Genomic DNA, 19,691 nt, shown 5'->3' on the forward strand with positions numbered 1-19,691 from the left:
GATGTTTACTTTTATATTTGCACATTAAAAAGCAAATAAGCTACTTTTAATTTTGTTAAATGTTAAAAGTTTTAAATGTTTACATTGTTACAGAATATTTTGTCATGTTGTTGTCAATGTTGACTGAGTGGCCATACTTTTTTTTTTGTAAATAAAAGCCATGCCTTTTGAAAAAACTGGCCTACATTTATTTTTTCCTCTTCATTTTAAATTTAAAAAAAAAATCGGTAAAAGGAAAAATAATCTATAGATTAATCGAAAAAAATAATCTATAGATTAACCGATTAATCGAAAAAAAATCATCTATAGATTAATCGATAGAAAAATAATCGTTAGCTGCAGCCCTAAAAGCAAACAATGTGTCTACCTTAGCAGATCTTTCAATCATTTGTTGATTTTAAAATGTATTTCCCTTCTTATGCTGCTCACTACGGTTGCCTGTTTACTTTGAGTTGGAAAGGAATAACAGCAATTTACAGCTGACTTGCATGTATTTCTCAATAAAAGCTTCAAGAAACCACATTAAAAGAGGTGGATTTATTGTGCAGGAAAATATTGGGCTCTAAACATCTGGCTGCTCATTTTACTGACATTATGTTGGTTAGAGACATCCACCTTCAAGCACTGCTATTGTAAGGGATGGAACATAGGTTTAAAATTTCTACCAGGCCTAACTAATCAGAACAATTGAAGTAAAAAGCATCAGCTCACTTATCAAACAGCACAATGACTTAACAAATGTTTTTTTTTTTAACAGTTTTATGAAAGACCCAGTCAAATGTTGTCAGATGTGGATGAAATGACACTGCAAATGTTCTTGCACGTGCCAAGTTGTGCTTTACAAGTTCATTATTTCCACATAGTTTAATTATAAAGGAAACTGCCTGTCATGCAAAACTAGGGAGTAGAGATGCACAATAAATATCGGACAGGTAATTCCGTATATCATAATAATAAAAAATCTCATACCTATAAGCTTAGAAAAAATAGCTCCAATGAAAAAAAAAATGACAAAGCTCCTATGAGGCAAATTAGCCTTAATGTGGTGTAGGTGTGATAGGGTGAGCAAATCAAGCACTCCTTTTCTCTTAAGTGCTGTAAATGGCCTGTCGTAAACCTCCGGAACTTGTTGACAAACATGGAGTCGATTGAGTGGGACTTTTCCATGATTTCAAAGGAAACATTTTACGTGCTATTTGCAAAATTTCCACACGGAAAGAAAACAATTTTGAGCTTCATATAACACATCAAACTATGTTAGTCACCTGAAATGCCCGCATCGTTACGACAGTGTTTTGAAAGCCTTTGAAGACACCTGCACTGCTCAAGAAGCTGCCCCAAAGTCAGCCACAAATAAAGGTGTTGCACAAACTAAAGTGAAATCTAAATCTAGAAAAATAATAGCTATAAATAAGTTATCAGTATCTCTCTTGAGTAGCAGGAGGTAAAAAAAATTCCCCCACCCCTACAAACAAGTCCACCTGAACAAGCCAATGTCTCCAACATTTACTCTATTCAGGGAGCATATTTACTTAACACCGGATCCAGATTTAAAATAAGGCTAAAATGAGTACGGTTCTATGAAAATACTATTATGAAAGTCACCTGTTTGATGGTGAAGTCGTTGATGAGGTGGTGGTTGTGCTCGTTGAGGCTGCAGTGCAGGGATACACAGTCTGAGTGGATAAGCAGGTCCTGGAGGGTGGTCATGCGTTGCAGTCCCAGGGAGCGCTCCACGCCATCAGGCAAATAGGGGTCATAGAAGAAGACGCCAAATCCGAAAGCTTTGGCCCGCAGAGCCACTGCTTGTCCAACGCGCCCTAGAAGGCCACAATAATTATTAGTTATTCCAAAAGACAGGACACAAAGTCACGGGGTGGCATCTTTCTACTATCATAGCCCCCGTCTATGGAACAGTTTGCCGGAGGAACTCAAGGCTGCAGAGAATATTCATGATGTTAAGAACAGGCTTAAGACCCACCATTTTTATTTGGCTTTTACTTAATATTTATTAATTTTATTAAAGTCATTCATACTTTACTTTTTATCTTATTAGTTGTGCAAGATTTCATTTAGTTCTATTTTGAGATGTCCGATAATGGCTTTTTTGCCGATATTCGATATTCCGATATTGTCCAACTCTTAATTACCGATACCGAAATATACAGTCATGGAATTAACACATTATTATGCCTAATTTTGTTGTGATGCCCCGCTGGATGCATTAAACAATGTAACAAGGTTTTCCAAAATAAATCAACTCAAGTTATGGAAACAAATGCCAACATGGCACCGCCATATTTATTATTGAAGTCACAAAGTGCATTATTTTTTTTAACATCCCTCAAAACAGCAGCTTGGAATTTGGGACATGCTCTCCCTGAGAGAGCATGAGGAGATTGAGGTGGGCGGGGTTGAGGTGGGGGAATAGGGGGTAGCGGGGGGTGTATATTGTAGCGTCCCGGAAGAGTTAGTGCTGCAAGGGGTTCTGGGTATTTGTTCTGTTGTGTTTATGTTGTGTTACGGTGCGGATGTTCTCCCGAAATGTGTTTGTCATTCTTGTTTGGTGTGGGTTCACAGTGTGGCGCATATTTGCAAAAGTGTTAAAGTTGTTTATACGGCCACCCTCATTGTCACCTGTATGGCTGTTGACCAAGTATGAATGGCATTCACTTGTGTGTGTGAAAAGCCGTATACAGGTAAAAGCCAGTAAATTAGAATATTTTGAAAAACTTGATTTATTTCAGTAATTGCATTCAAAAGGTGTAACTTGTACATTATATTTATTCATTGCACACAGACTGATGCATTCAAATGTTTATTTCATTTAATTTTGATGATTTGAAGTGGCAACAAATGAAAATCCAAAATTCCGTGTGTCACAAAATTAGAATATTACTTAAGGCTAATACAAAAAAGGGATTTTTAGAAATGTTGGCCAACTGAAAAGTATGAAAATGAAAAATATGAGCATGTACAATACTCAATACTTGGTTGGAGCTCCTTTTGCCTCAATTACTGCGTTAATGCGGCATGGCATGGAGTCGATGAGTTTCTGGCACTGCTCAGGTGTTATGAGAGCCCAGGTTGCTCTGATAGTGGCCTTCAACTCTTCTGCGTTTTTGGGTCTGGCATTCTGCATCTTCCTTTTCACAATACCCCACAGATTTTCTATGGGGCTAAGGTCAGGGGAGTTGGCGGGCCAATTTAGAACAGAAATACCATGGTCCGTAAACCAGGCACGGGTAGATTTTGCGCTGTGTGCAGGCGCCAAGTCCTGTTGGAACTTGAAATCTCCATCTCCATAGAGCAGGTCAGCAGCAGGAAGCATGAAGTGCTCTAAAACTTGCTGGTAGACGGCTGCGTTGACCCTGGATCTCAGGAAACAGAGTGGACCGACACCAGCAGATGACATGGCACCCCAAACCATCACTGATGGTGGAAACTTTACACTAGACTTCAGGCAACGTGGATCCTGTGCCTCTCCTGTCTTCCTCCAGACTCTGGGACCTCGATTTCCAAAGGAAATGCAAAATTTGCATGGTTGGGTGATGGTTTGGGGTGCCATGTCATCTGCTGGTGTCGGTCCACTCTGTTTCCTGAGATCCAGGGTCAACGCAGCCGTCTACCGGCAAGTTTTAGAGCACTTCATGCTTCCTGCTGCTGACCTGCTCTATGGAGATGGAGATTTCAAGTTCCAACAGGACTTGGCGCCTGCACACAGCGCAAAATCTACCCGTGCCTGGTTTACGGACCATGGTATTTCTGTTCTAAATTGGCCCGCCAACTCCCCTGACCTTAGCCCCATAGAAAATCTGTGGGGTATTGTGAAAAGGAAGATGCCAACATTTCTAAAAATCCCTTTTTTGTATTAGCCTTAAGTAATATTCTAATTTTGTGACACACGGAATTTTGGATTTTCATTTGTTGCCACTTCAAATCATCAAAATTAAATGAAATAAACATTTGAATGCATCAGTCTGTGTGCAATGAATAAATATAATGTACAAGTTACACCTTTTGAATGCAATTACTGAAATAAATCAAGTTTTTCAAAATATTCTAATTTACTGGCTTTTACCTGTATATTACCGGTATGTGTCTGGGCTGGCACGCAAAGGCAGTGCCTTTAAGGTTTATTCACGCTCTGTACTTCTCCCTACGTCCGTGTACACAGCAGCGTTTTAAGTCATAAATTTTACTTTTTGAAACCGATAACGATCATTTTGAAACTGATACCGATAATTTCCGATATTACATTTTAAAGCATTTATCGGCCGATAATATTGGCAGTCCGATATTATCGGACAGCTCTAGTTCTATTAATTTATTGTATATTCACTGTATACATTGTTTTATCTTCATAATATGTTACTTGTTTCAATCCTTTATCCCAACTCATGGTTCTTACTATTTTAAATGTTGTATTAGCTTTACTTTCCATCGTTTCTAAGAGGGATCCCTCTGCATCAGGGGTTATTTGCCATGGCAGTGGGGGCTCTTTGTGTCAGCATCCTGGTGGCCGCGGTCTGGTGACCTGGTGCAGACGGCTCCTGTGATAGTGTTTCGTCACCTAGCTCCTCTGTACTCTGCCATGCATTCATTTGTGCGTGTGTGTGATTAAGTGGGATGTGGGTCATAGGGGTATTGTTTTTAAGTCTGTAAAGCACTTTGTGATGCATTTAACTTATGTATGAAAAGCGCTTTTTAAATAAAGTTTGATTGATTGAATAATAGGGCAGCACGGTGGAAGAGAGGTTAGTGCATCTGCCTCACAATACGAAGGTCCTGAGTACCGGTAGTCTTGGGTTCAATCCCAGGCTCGGGATCTTTCTGTGTGGAGTTTGCATGTCCTCCCCGTGACTGCGTGGGTTCCCTCCGGGTACTCCGGCTTCCTCCCACTTCCAAAGACATGCACCTGGGGATAGGTTGATTGGCAACACTAAATTGGCCCTAGTGTGTGAATGTTGTCTGTCTATCTGTGTTGGCCCTGCGATGAGATGGCGACTTGTCCAGGGTGTACCCCGCCTTCCGCCCAATTGTAGCTGAGATAGGCTCCAGTGCCCCCGTGACCCCAAAAAGGGAATAAGCGGTAGGAAATGGATGGATGATTGAATAATAAGGTCATTAAGTGCAACGGAAAGGCATATATTAATAAAGCGTGATCTTTCTTTTGATACAAAAAGTGCCGTACAGTTCCATACACTGCAGCATCTAAGCAGGGCCCCGCAGAATATTATCAATTCATGCATTTTTAGACGATAAATAAAGCTGCGACACAAATGAACAAAGTTGGCGATTTACCAAGACCAATGATGCCCAGCGTCTCTCCTCGTATGCGAGCAGCACCACCAGCCACCTCTCGGATCTGTTCTACACTGGAGGCACGGGTTCCCTCCCTGAGAGCCTGGTGCATCCAGGTGACTCGCCTGTACAGGTTGAGGATCAAACATAGCGAGGTGTCGGCTGTCTCCTCCACTGAGGATGCTGGAACGTTACAGACAGCAATGCCTGCACAGATAGGCAGGACAAATTAAGCATGGTTAATTCATTGACTTTTTCAAAAGAGGATGTATTAATAAGTTCACAAGCTGAAAAGGTCAGACGTCTCCATGATTGAGCATCTGACGAAACCCAAATATAATATCGCAAAACAAAAAAGCAGGAGACTTAAAGCAGGGGAAACAATAAACCGGAGAATGCCAAAATATTTGTTGTCAAAGATATTAAAAAAATGAGACAACAAAGATTGTGCAGTCTTGATGTATCAAAGCCATCAACAATTTAGTGCAACAACACTACAATCACCACATAGATCAGGACACAATTATTTTTCAATTTTTGCAATAATTGATTTTTCTGCATGCAAAAACAAAACCGAACAATACATTATTAATTTATGTATGCTAGTTTCAACAATACTAAAAGGTGCTCAAAATGACACACCCAACTGCTAGCATATGTTACCGATAGTGGTCTAAGAGAACAGATTTAAAAAAGTAAATCTCTATATTTGTCACAATTAGAATTTAAACTGTGTAAAACCTGCCGTTCAGGCTGAATAAGATTACTGCTGTTCAGGCTGTCACTCACTGCTGTCTCGCACAATAAAAGGAATGAAGAACAAGGTCATGCTTTCAGCTCATTCAAACGCAGGCAACCTCTAAGTAGCCGCCGAACAACTGCAAATTGTCCATTTAAGCAATGTACTTTATTATTTCATATCAAATGGTTATTGCTTAAGTCACTGCTTTTGTGTCCTTGGGCACTTCACCCTTGGTCCCACTGGTGTATAAATGTTTGGTGGTGGTCGGAGGGGCTGTAGGCGCAAACTGGCAACCACGCTTCCATTAGTCTACCCCAGGGCAGTTATCAATCAATCAATGTTTATTTATATAGCCGTAAATCACAAGTGTCTCAAAAGGGCTGCACAAGCCACAACGACATCCGCGGTACAGAGCCCACATAAGAAAAACTCACAACCTCAATGGGACGTCGATGTGAATGACTATGAGAAACCTTGGAGAGGACCGCATATGTGGGTGACCCCCCCCCCCCCCCGCTCCCCTCTAGGGGAGACCGGATGCAATGGACGTCGAGTGGGTCTGACATAATAGTGAGAGTCCCGTCCATAGTGGATCTAACACAGTGGTTCTTAACCCTAGGGGTTTGGTGAGTCGGCCTCAGGGGTTCAGCGGAGCCTCCGCCGTGGAGGTCAAGACACACCCGACTCATCGTGTAAATAAAAACTTTATGGATACGGCAACAGCAGAAGTCAGACTGATTTGCAGGTGTGTAATTTGTTGTGAGTTCATGCACTGTGTTGGTTTTGTTCTTTGAACAAGGTGATGTTGATGCACGGTTCATTTTGTGTACCAGTAAAAGAAACATAACTGACTTGAATTTGAAAAAAATATTTTTATTTTTATTTTTCACTAAAGAAGGGTTTGGTGAATGCGCATATGAAACTGGTGGGGTTTGGTACCTCCAACAAGGTTTAGAACCACTGATATAACATAATAGTGTGAGAGTCCAGTCCATAGTGGATCTAACATAATAGTGTGAGAGTCCAGTCCATAGTGGATCTAACATAATAATGTGAGAGTCCAGTCCATAGTGGATCTAACATAATAGTGTGAGAGTCCAGTCCATAGTGGATCCAAAATAATAGTGAGAGTCCAGTCCATAGTGGATCTAACATAATAGTGTGAGTGTCCAGTCCATAGTGGATCTAACATAATAGTGACAGTCCAGTCCATAGTGGATCTAACAATAGTGAAGAGTCCAGTCCATAGTGGATCTAACATAATAGTGAGAGTCCAGTCCATAGTGGATCTAACATAATAGTGTGAGAGTCCAGTCCATAGTGGATCTAACAATAGTGAAGAGTCCAGTCCATAGTGGATCTAACATAATAGTGAGAGTCCAGTCCATAGTGGATCTAACATAATAGTGTGAGAGTCCAGTCCATAGTGGATCTAACATAATAGTGAGAGTCCAGTCCATAGTAGATCTAACATAAAAGTGAGAGTCCAGTCCATAGTGGATCTAACATAATAGTGTGAGAGTCCAGTCCATAGTGGATTTAACATAATAGTGAGAGAGTCCAGTCCATAGTGGATCTAACATAATAGTGTGAGAGTCCAGTCCATAGTGGATTTAACATAATAGTGAGAGAGTCCAGTCCATAGTGGATTTAACATAATAGTGAGAGTCCAGTCCATAGTGGGGCCAGCAGGAGACCATCTCGAGCGGAGACAAATGTATGTTACCACCACCAATGTGTGAATGTGGAGTGAATGAATGATGGGTTCTCACTTTTCTGTGTGCGCTTTGGGTGTTTAGTGTATCAAAAAGCGCTACATAAATCTAATCCATTATTATTATTATTAATAATACACATTTAGCATTTAGTTATGATAATACCTTTGCCAGATTTTTTTTCACCAATGTTCCTGTAAGTTCTTTAAATTACTAATACTTATTGCTTAAGTCTTTATTCTTTTCTCTACTTGTTAGAAAAAAGTGACACGTAAAGACTAAATTCTTGAATGAAAAAATATAAACACATGAATACCTCATTGTAAGTGTCACACATGCGATTTCTTCCCGCTACTTTTCGATATGTTGAATTGTGCAAGTGTGAACGTTTAGTTTTTGCAATGTATCTTAAATAAAAACGTAGAAAAAAACGTCAGGAAGATCTGAGCATGTATAATACAGTTATGACTTTTATAAAATTCCACCCCAAGGGGGCAATATTAACACCGCATTAGTCATGCAGTTGCATTCCACCCAATTTCAGGAAAATCGTAGAATGTTTTAGGAAGTGATGACTGTTAAAAGTTTCCACCACAAGGGGGCAAAAAAGGCAACACAGTTGCAGAGTTGTGTATATAGATTGTGGCCACCTTGGTTTCAGGTGATCGGTCAATGACTGGTCAAAAGGCACTCACGTGACTACAGGGCCTCATGACTGCAACTAACTTTGAGCTAATGCTATGTTTGCGGCGCTTCCTCGACGTGTATAAATTCCCTGTTGTTCAACGTGGGGCTGCTTCACCCGCAAGAATTGTGGAAAGCTTTTACAACGCTTTCCCCACAACCCGGGAAGAAAACAAGTAATGGAGGCAAAGATTTGCCATCATTACTGGAAAACCGCTGATTACGGCGCCATGTGCGAGGTAAACACGACACAAAGTCTGCGTTTTGTTCAGGAGAGAACACACAGAAGCTAATACAAATAACAATAAAAAAATGTATGCATTTAAGAGATGGTTTGACAAAAACAGACTCTTTGAATTCCAGTAAAACTAATATAATGCAATTCGGTAGCAGCAGACAGAAGAGAAAAGGCAAACACAAATACAAATAGACGGACATTGAATGAGTAAAAGAAACCAAATTTTGGGTGTAGTAATAAAAGATGAGAAAATGACCAGGAAATCTCATAAAAAATATATAAAATAAAGCGGCAAGAAATATGTCAATACTGAATAAAGCAAAATACGTTTTGGACCAAAAATTACTTTATATTTTCTACTGCTCACCAGTGTTACCATATCAGAGTTACTGTGCAGAAATATGTAGAAATAACCACAAAAGTACATTTATTCACTCAGCATGTTACAAAAGAAAAGTTAGAATAATACATAATGAGTGATACATACAGTGATTACAAATACATTGGAGGCAGCCACTCAATGACATAATTTACGCAAACATCACAATCTTCCTGATTGTTGGTCCAAAGCTAAAGAAGATGTTGGCAAAATGAAGTTATTTTTTTGGTCGTTCTGTGTATTCTTTTGCGTTTATTGTGCCGTCGGGTGCGTATTAGAGTGCCCGCTGGTCACAAAAATGCAGGAATGTAGCAGCAAAGTATGTCAAATACGGCTGCAAAATTATACTTTCACGAAATAAAAGCATGTTTTATTGTAGGTTCATGAGCTGGAGTATGTTTAGAACTATATATAGGCATATTATTTTAGTTTATTTTGTCAGAAAAACTATTGTCAAGATGACAGCAATTGCATGCATCCGGACAAAGCTGCACACTTCTTTGGAAGCAGTAATGGCGCCTGTTCAGCTGGCCGTACTCTCTTTATACCAGTGGTTCTTAACCTTGTTGGAGGTACCGAACCCCACCAGTTTCATATGCGCATTCACCGAACCCTTCTTTAGTGATAAATAAAATTGTTTTTTTTCAAATTCAAGACAAAGTCATACCTGCCAACTTTTGAAATCAGAAAAACCTAGTAGCCAGGGTCCAGGGGCCGCAGGCCCCGGTAGGTCCAGGACAAAGTCCTGGTGGGGGGTTCAGGCTCCCCCCGACGCAAAATGATTGATTGCATTCAGACAGGTTAAAATGTTGCTAAAACCATCACTTTTCTATCAGTCACAGTGACTTTTCAAAACAAAAATATTACAGCAAAAATCATATGGGTTGATTGACATGTTTATTCTGTAAGCTAACTTCAATAGTTTGAAATTATTTTGACAGTTAATGCCAGTTATCCTGTCAACCTTTCACAAGACTTCAATTTGTTAATTGAAAGTATAAACAGTATAAACACTTTTTACAGTAAACAAATGATAAAACAGTACTAAACAATTCCATTAAAAAAAAAATTGGTGTCATTAACTTTCTGTCCAAGCTTGTATAATCTACTGCCTTGTTCAATTGTAAAAAATATTCTGTGCCTAAAATTCACATTTCTATCACAATTATCATACTGTAAACATGGTAAGCTAACTTCATTAAAATTAATAGTCCTGTCAATAGCATGGAATTACAATTCAAATGTAGTTTTTTTGTAAGCCTTTCAAAAGAATTCAAAATATGAAAAATTAATGAAAATTAATTGAAGCCATCAGACACTTGAAAAGTGGCACATCACATCTCTAATGTAATCATTTGAACTTTTCAACAGAAATAGCACTGCAAAAATATTAAGGACATACTTCTGTATTTTGGTAGTTATGCTGTCAACATTTAACAAGATTTCTTCAACTTGGACTTGAAAGCATAAATAGTATAAACACTTTTAACAGTATAACAGTACTACCGTCAACAATTCCAATAGATAACATTGGTGTCATTACCTTTTTGTCGCTAAAATCCAAATTTATTCTATCAGATTGATCATACTGCAAAAATGATATGGTAACTTTATGATAAGTTTACTTCATTAAAATGTAATTCAATAGCATCATAAATAAAACTCCGGCATATATCACATCCAAAGAATCTGTTTGGGCGACGAAAAACGTTGAAAGTTTTCCACTTGTATCGCTAGCAACGGCATTAGACTTGTGTTTTTTTGTCCCAACGTGGTCTTTTACATCGCTAATTCCTCCGTGTCCGAGCGAAAAATCTTGTCTGCACAAGGTGCAATTCGCATAGTTTTCACCCTTTTTGGAACGGATAATTATTCCCGGATAGGCTTTTGAATATTCTTCACGGAATGACTGCAGTTTTCTTTTCGGTTTAAGACTCGTTTGCGATTTTTCTCCGGCTGATTCCATGATCGTTCGCTCGTTTGGAAACAATGGCAACTGGTGCCTCGTGCTTGGCAGCGGTGCTATAAATAGCCTCGCGCATGGCATGCGGAATGGCTAGATAGGAAGTTACGGGAAGCAGTGTCGATTGTCATTGTTGTTACACGATTTCGTGAATAAAACTTTAAAAAAAAAAAAAAATTTTAATTAATGAAAAACCGTATTTTTTATCACTGCAACCGTAACCCGGAATAGGTTGATGAAAACCGTACTAATTACGGGGAAACCGGAGTAGTTGGCAGGTATGCAAAGTTATGTTTTTTTACTGGTGCACAAAATGAAGCGTGCATCAACATCACCTTGTTCAAAGAACAAAACCAACACAGTGCATGAACTCACAACAAATTACACACCTGCAAATCAGTCTGACTTCTGCTGTTGCCGTATCCATAAAGTTTTTATTTACACGATGAGTCGAGTGTGTCTTGACCGCCACGATGGAGGCTCCGTCGAACCACTGAGGCCGACTCACCGAACCCCTAGGGTTCGATCGAACCCAGGTTAAGAACCACTGCTTTATACGCAACTCTGCGCAGTAGTCATGCACTTGCGGCCCACCTAAGACCCCCACCCACTATAAAAAAAAATCTTAAAAATTGGAACATGTGGAAAGAAGTTATGACTGTTATAGTAATCTACCACAAAGGGGGCTATTGGTGCCACTGCAGTGACGCGGTTGCACCCCTCTCAATACTCAATACAAATAAACATTTCTGGTCGATCGGAGCATGTGGAAGGAAGTTATGACTGTAATAATTTTTCAACACAAGGAGGCAATAGTGGCACCATTGCAGTGATGCAGTTGGATCTCAATCAATATTCCAACACGCCATCAACATTTTCAGAAAAGCCTAACTAAGCATGTGAAAGGTCTATATGATCGTTATAATTTTCCACGATAAAGGCGCCGAAGTAGTCATGCAGTTGCGTCCCACCCGACACCCGAACCCACCATTCAAAAATTCAGAAAGAAAGGAGCATGTGGAAGGAAGTTGCGATTGGTATAATTTTCCACTACAAAAGGGGCGAAATTGGTGCCACTGCAGTGACATTGTTGCATCTTACCCAATACTCTGACCCACCATCAAAAATTTTGGGAAGATCTGAGCACATGGAAAGGAAGTTATGCCTGTTAGGGGTTTTCACCACAAAGGGGAATGATCGGGCCATCACCTTAAAGCTTCATGTCAGTTTCGAAAACGATCCGATCAGCTATAGTGAAGTAAGGATAGTTTGACAATTGATGGCGAGGTGCCATTTTCGCCACTAAGCATAGCTATGAATATGACCCATAGGCTACTTCAGATTGACATCATCATGTGCACTAGGGTTGTACGGTATACCGGTACTAGTATAGTATCACAGTACCAATGAATCAACAACTGTACTCTACTATGTTTGACAAGTACCGGTTCGCCATATTTTTTTACGGGCATGACGGCGTGTCGTCGTCACGTTGTGACATTGCTGGTTTTACGAGCATAGGAGCATAGTCGGCAGCGCATAATCACAGAGTACTTACCAGCAGACAGTGTGTAGACAGAAAAGGGAGAACGGACGCATTTTGGCTTAAAAACTAACGACAAAGGTGAAGTTATAACACTGAAACGCCCTCAGGAAGAGGTACTTAAAAACATTGCTAGCTAGTTAGCGGCTAATGTCCATCCGCAATCGGCAGTGTTTTAGCTTCTTCTGAATCACTAATACTCGCCTCCACGGCGACAAATAATGTGAGTTTTTTACTAGTATCATCCCTGCAGGACGAGGAATAACTAAACATGCTTCACGACACAACGTAAACAAATGCCATGGGTGGATCTACACCTGACATCCACTGTAATGATACCAAGTACAAGAGCGTATCTAGTCGATACTACTATGATTACGTCGATATTTTTTATCGTTACAAAATCCTTTTTCTTTTAAATTCATATTATATTCATAAACTCAGGAAATACGTCCCTGGACACATGACAACTTAAATGATGACCAATGTATGATTCTGTAACTACTTTGTATCGGATCGATACCTACATTTGTGGAATCATCCAAAACTAATGTAAAGTATCCAAACAACAGAAGAATACGTGATTATTACATTTTAACATAAGTGTAGATGGAACATGTTGAAACGGAAAATAACCAGATATTAACAGTAAATGAAAAAGTAGACTAATAATAAATTTTTACAGCTTGTCCTTTACCATTTTGACAAAATAATAGAATAGAAAAGACAATATGTTACTGCATATGTCAGCAGACAAGTTAGGAGCCTTTGTTTGCTCACTTACTACTAAAAGACAAGATGTCTAGCTTGTTCACTATTTTATTTAAGGACAAAATTGTTCTTCGATTGCAATAACAAACATGTTTAATGTACCTTAAGATTTTTGTTATAATAAAGCCAATAATGCCATTTTTTTGTGGTCCCGTTTATTTAGAATGGTATCGAAAAGTAGCGAAATACATTTTGGTACAGATACCAAAATAATGGTATCGAGACAACTCTAATGTGCACCCATTAGGATCAAGATCTGAACTTGTGGAGCTGAGTTGTTAGCGTTTCATGCTTTGCGGTGACCATCAGATCAAAGTTTGGTGCCATTCCATGCACTGATCTTATGGCGTAAATATTTATGCACAATTTATTATCAGCCATACGTGTAATATCTGTAATCTGTAAGATGAAAACCAAGATGGCCAACTTCCTGTTTGTTTTCAGGTATGAGTTCCTGATCTTTTATGTGCGTCCCGACATGATAGACATCTCTTACAATTTTTGTGTCAATAAATGACACTGGTAGAAAGGGACTTTTTTATTTTTTATTTTAAAGAGGGCTTTGGAGAGCCAATTCTGAAATTTCATTTTCAGGATCCCCAAAATATAAAATTTTTCGGCATACTTGACATGCCTGCTAAATATGGGGACTTTTCATGCATGTTAAGGGTCTCAAAAAAGGTGTTCAAACATAGAAGAAAAACAACATTTCAATAGAGCCCTTGCGGTGCTCTGCTCGGGTCCTTTCTTACCAAGCTCAGCAGCTGCTTTGATGTCAACATTGTCAAAACCAGATCCAATTCTGACAATTACTCGGAGGCCTTTAAACTTCTCTAAGTCATCTCTGGACAGAGTGATGGTGTGATAAAGCAGGGCAGCAACAGCCTCATTCAGCACCTGCACAGGACAAAATGTATCATTAACAACACGACCTCCCACTTCAAAAGGAGAATGTGTACACATGATGTGTGTATGATTATTTCATAATGAATGTGTGTGTCCTTTGCCATAGCTTGTTATTCAAGTATTCAAATGTACCTTTTCGTGAATTTCTTGTGTGGACTGGGCGTCACAGAAGGCCACTGTGGCGACATCTTTGAGGATAGGCATTTCAACAGTGCAGTCGCGCCCATCCAACAGCGCCACCAGTGGCCGTGGATGCATGGGCCCGTTAAGAATGGGGGGTCGGATACCTGAGTAAAGTATAGGGAAACCATTTGATATGTATTTCCATAGAAGATGTTAAATATGCATATTCATCATGGCTAATAGCTGGTTACACCGGTATGTCAGACGTCTATAAATCCGCTATTGCTGTGGGTGTATTTTGTCATGTTTATGCAATATGTGGAGCACATACACATCAGGAAGTACAATTGCATAATCTAAAAGTTAAAGTCAATCAATCAATCAATGTTTATTTATATAGCCCTAAATCACAAGTGTCTACCCATGATTGTCACACACACACACACACACACACACACACACACACACACACGGTGTAGCAAAATTATTCTCTGCATTTGACCCATCACCCTTAATCCCCCCTAGGAGGTGAGGGGAGTAGTGAGCAGCAGTGGTGGCTGCGCCCGAGAATCATTTTTGGTGATTTAACCCCCAATTCCAACCCTTGATGCTGAGTGTCAAGTGACAGAGAAAATCATAAAAATCTGCCTTTACAATTTTATTTATAATGCTCAATTTTCATTGTAGTATGAGAGGTATTAAAGGGGAGCTATTATGCAAAATCTACTTTTTCTTACCTATTGGTACCTGTTTTGTGTATTTAGGATCTACATAAGTCCCGAAAATGTAAAAATAAACATGGAGACATAGATAGTACTTTATTGATTCCTTCAGGAAAGTTCCCTCAGGAAAATTTAAAAAAATAATAAAAATAAAAATAAATTGCAGAGATATATAAATACACTGTATATAAAACAATTGTGCTTTTCCTCACTGTGACATCAGCGAATATCTCCACATTCAGGTGAAACTTTAAAATATTGAATATCATGCAAAAGTCCATTAATTTCAGAAATTCAACTTCAAATGTGAAACTAACATGTGATATAAACTCATTACATGCAAAGTGAGATATGTCAAGCCTTTGTTATTATTTTGATGATCGGGATAAGCGGTAGAAAATGGATGGATGGATGGATGGATCATGACTTACAGTTTTTGAACACTTCCCCGGAGAAAAAAACCTAAATATTTTTAATTAGCTGTAAGTCATGATTATCACATTTCTATCAAAAGATGGCTTGAAATTTCTTGAGGTACCGTATTTTCCGCACTATTAGCCGCACCTAAAAACCACACATTTTCTCAAAAGCTGACAGTGCGCCTTTTAACCCGGTGCGCTTTATATATGGATAAATATTAAGATTCATTTTCATAAAGTTTCGATCTCGCAACTTCGGTAAACAGCCGCCATCTTTTTTCCCGGTAGAACAGGAAGCGCTTCTTCTTCTACGCAAGCAACCGCCAAGGTAAGCACCCGCCCCCATAGAACAGGAAGCGCTTCTTCTTCTACTGTAAGCAACCACCCGCCCGCGTAGAAGAAGAAAAAGCGCGCGGATATCACCGTACGTTTCATTTCCTTTGTGTGTTTACATCTGTAAAGACCACAAAATGGCTCCTACTAAGCGTCAGGGATCCGGTTCATGAAAAGACGCAATCTCTCCATCCGCACACGGATTACTATTTCACAGCAACTGATATTCCTGTGAAACGCACCGTGGATACAACGGGAGCACGTACGGTGAATATTCGCACCACAGGGAATGAGAAGTCATCCTTCACTGTGGTTCTAGCTTGCCATGCTAATGGCCAGAAACTTCCACCCATGGTGATATTCAAAAGGAAGACCTTGCCAAAAGAGACCTTTCCAGCCGGCGTCATCATAAAAAGCTAACTCGAAGGGATGGATGAAGAAAAGATGAGCGAGTGGTTAAGGTAAGTTTAAGTTTACGCGAAGAGGCCGGGTGGCTTTTTTCACGCAGCTCTGTCCATGTTGATATACGTATGTTTGTGATTGCACATTTGCGTACATTTTGGGAGTGAACAGAGTTGTTAGAACGCTGGTTTTTAATATATTATTAAAGTTTGACTGACCTATCTGACTGTTTTTTTGACATTCCTTTAGCGCAGTTAGATGCGGCTTACAACACCGGGCGGCTTATAGGTGGACAAAGTTTTGAAATATGCCGTTCATTGAAGGCGCGGCTTTTAACCCAGGGCGCCTTATGGTGCGGAAAATACGGTACATGTTATGAGTCTATGTCTTATATTGGTCTCACCTTGTAAATAAATATCAATCAATGTTTATTTATATAGCCCTAAATCACAAGTGTCTCAAAGGGCTGCACAAGCCACGACGACATCCTCGGTACAGAGCCCACATAAGGGCAAGGAAAAACTCACCCCAGTGGGACGTCGATGTGAATGACTATGAGAAACCTTGGAGAGGACCGCATATGTGGGTAACCCCCCCCCCCCCTCTCTATTTGCTGGAATAAACAAACCTTTGCACAATATTAAAACATTTTGAGTTTCACCTGTCTTAGAAATTTGGCCAAAGTGCTTTGCACAGATCTGACATTGTAGTCCGACGCTGTAGTCAGTAAGCTTCTTCTTTTTCTCTATCGTCTTGTTGTGGGGCAGACTGGCTCGTACTATTGCCATTTCGAATACAAATTAGTGTATAATTCAAACGTATATCTGTCAGGAAACTTGCTATGGAAGCGCTAAAAACTACAACAATGCCTGCGGGAGTAGACGAAGTCGAAATGGAGGCACGTACCGGTAAATAAGACCGCCAACAAAACAGCACATCCTGAAGAGACGATCAGAAAGCGGCTTGAAAACGGTCTGTAAATATGCACCATTTTGACCAAAGAACCACCATTACATGCTATGGAGACCACAAGGAAAAAATCATAATATGACCCCTTTAATTCAACTCGATGTTTATGATTGAGGTTCTGGTCTGATGCCTCTCTTACGTAGTTCAAAAGTGATACAAACCTCAGTGTTATGCAGTGCAATTGTACAACGCCACACACTACAATTAAAATAATAATCATTGTTAAATGAATACCATTGACAGTCTCTAAACAGAGTTATCTTTAAAAAAGGGGATTTTTTTAATTTTTTATACAAAGTCCAAGCATAAACGTTCGGTGATGTAATTTTTATAATCTTGACCACTACATGCAGATGGTTTAACTGTGTCATAGCCCTTTGGGTTCTGACTGAGTTTTTACTCCCCCATGATTTATTCCTTCACTAGGTTTGTAGATATTTGGCCAAATACTTGTTTTGAAAGTAATGGTGCTAACAGAGCAATGTAAACAACCAACACTTAACTTTACTGGCCAGGACATTACAAGCAGGTATCTCATTTAATACGATTAAATTAATCATTTAATCGTATTTTGTTTTGTAAAAATGATGAATGCAACTACCGGTATACAGCTATGCGTTGCATTTCTATAGGAGGTACTTTAATGGGAGTCCAGAAAGACTGCTTAAGTCATACAATTCAGAATACGACCCAAATTTTGGGAGGAAACGTGTCCGTATTACACTCTAGCTCAACAGGCATCAAATGATGAATTGTTAATGTACTTTTGTTTTTCTAGGACTTTTTTTGCAAGTCTTATTCCAAAAGGGGGACTATCATCATGGATGTCAAGAGCGTAGCATGTGAGCATACTTCATGAAAAAGTAGGGCTGAGCGATGCGGCCTAAAACTCTCATCATCAAACATTCAGTTTACATTTTTTTCAGTACAAATGACAGGTAATTCAAAATTAATTGTGTTTTAAATTTATCAAAAACTTGATAGTAACCGCCATTTTTCTACAGGAATTTAAGTGCCAGCTGTTTGGTTTAAAAAATACACTTTGTAGTTTGAAAGTTGACTGGTTGACAATCACATTAAAAGCTGCACTATTATTGAAAACATTAACCAAGAATTCTTTAAGAATGTGATGAAAAATACACAATGCATTTTTATTATGTCTCACTGTAAACAATGCCATCATTTACAGGGATGAATAACGATAGCTCCACTTTGCCCCTTTCTTATCATATGTGGTGCCGTAGGTAACCAATTCCACCAGAGCGTTTTAGCAGGAGTCTGTTGTAGTGGTCCTGTTACTACCGTTGTGAAAGTTACCACTCGACTGGATGCATCTGTATCTGATGTGGAATATGTTTGTCGTGCACCTGTCTTTTGTTGCAATGGGTGTCACTTGTTCTGTTGCCGCAAACACAAATTTGTCTCAAATCAAAGTTGATACTATTCATTTTTGGGAACAAACTTCTTGCCATTGTTAGCAATTATGGTACTAGTTTAATTGGAACAACTGCACATATACATGTCAACAAAGGAGTAGTTTTCTTATGCTACAACTTACATTTTTTTTTATGTATAGTTTTTATAGAAATGTATATTATATATCTTTAAGCATATTTTATTATATAGCAATTAGGATTGTGCTATATAGATAATAGATATACCAATACTGCCCCTGTAACTACTTGGTATTGGATCGATGCACAAATATGTACTATCGTATCCAAACAACAGAAAAAGGAAAGTGCTTATTACATTTTAATAAAAGTGAAGATAGAACCACATTACAACAGAAACTAATAAGCTTTTAACAGTAAATTAACAAGTAAACAAATACCGTATTTTCCGCACTATAAGGCGCACCCAAAAACCACAAATTTTCTCAAAAGCTGACAGTGCGGCTTATAACCCGGTGCGCTTTAAATATGGATAAATATTAAGATTCATTTTCATAAAGTTTCGGTCTCGCAACTTCGGTAAACAGCCGCCATCTTTTTTCCCGGTAGAACAGGAAGCGCTTCTTCTTCTACGCAAACAACCGCCAAGGTAAGCACCCGCCCCCATAGAACAGGAAGCGCTTCTTCTTCTACTGTAAGCAACCACCCGCCCGCGTAGAAGAAGAAAAAGCGCGCGGATATCACCGTACGTTTCATTTCCTTTGTGTGTTTACATCTGTAAAGACCACAAAATGGCTCCTACTAAACGACAGGGATCCGGTTCATGAAAAGACGCAATCTCTCCATCCGCACACGGATTACTATTTCACAGCAACTGATATTCCTGTGAACCGCACTGTGGATACAACGGGAGCACGTACGGTGAATATTCGCACCACAGGGAATGAGAAGTCATCCTTCACTGTGGTTCTAGCTTGCCATGCTAATGGCCAGAAACTTCCACCCATGGTGATATTCAAAAGGAAGACCTTGCCAAAAGAGACCTTTCCAGCCGGCGTCATCATAAAAGCTAACTCGAAGGGAT

At 39.4% G+C, this 19,691-nt stretch overlaps 1 protein-coding gene across 8 annotated transcripts in view; it reads right to left on the reverse strand.

Moving 5' to 3' along the window:
- Positions 1-19,691, reverse strand: part of ctbp1l (C-terminal binding protein 1-like) — a 58,332-nt gene that overhangs the window by 17,848 nt on the left and 20,793 nt on the right. For all 8 annotated transcript variants that reach the window (XM_061930625.2, XM_061930630.2, XM_061930624.2 and 5 more), the window contains 4 exons: positions 14,378-14,532; positions 14,092-14,236; positions 5,305-5,511; positions 1,606-1,820 (listed from right to left, as the gene is read on the reverse strand). In XM_061930625.2, coding sequence (XP_061786609.1) covers positions 1,606-1,820; positions 5,305-5,511; positions 14,092-14,236; positions 14,378-14,532 — 722 coding nt within the window. The remainder of the gene's footprint in view (positions 1-1,605; positions 1,821-5,304; positions 5,512-14,091; positions 14,237-14,377; positions 14,533-19,691) is intronic.

The sequence above is a fragment of the Nerophis lumbriciformis genome, linkage group LG36, assembly GCF_033978685.3.
Source record: "Nerophis lumbriciformis linkage group LG36, RoL_Nlum_v2.1, whole genome shotgun sequence".
NCBI lineage: Eukaryota > Metazoa > Chordata > Actinopteri > Syngnathiformes > Syngnathidae > Nerophis > Nerophis lumbriciformis.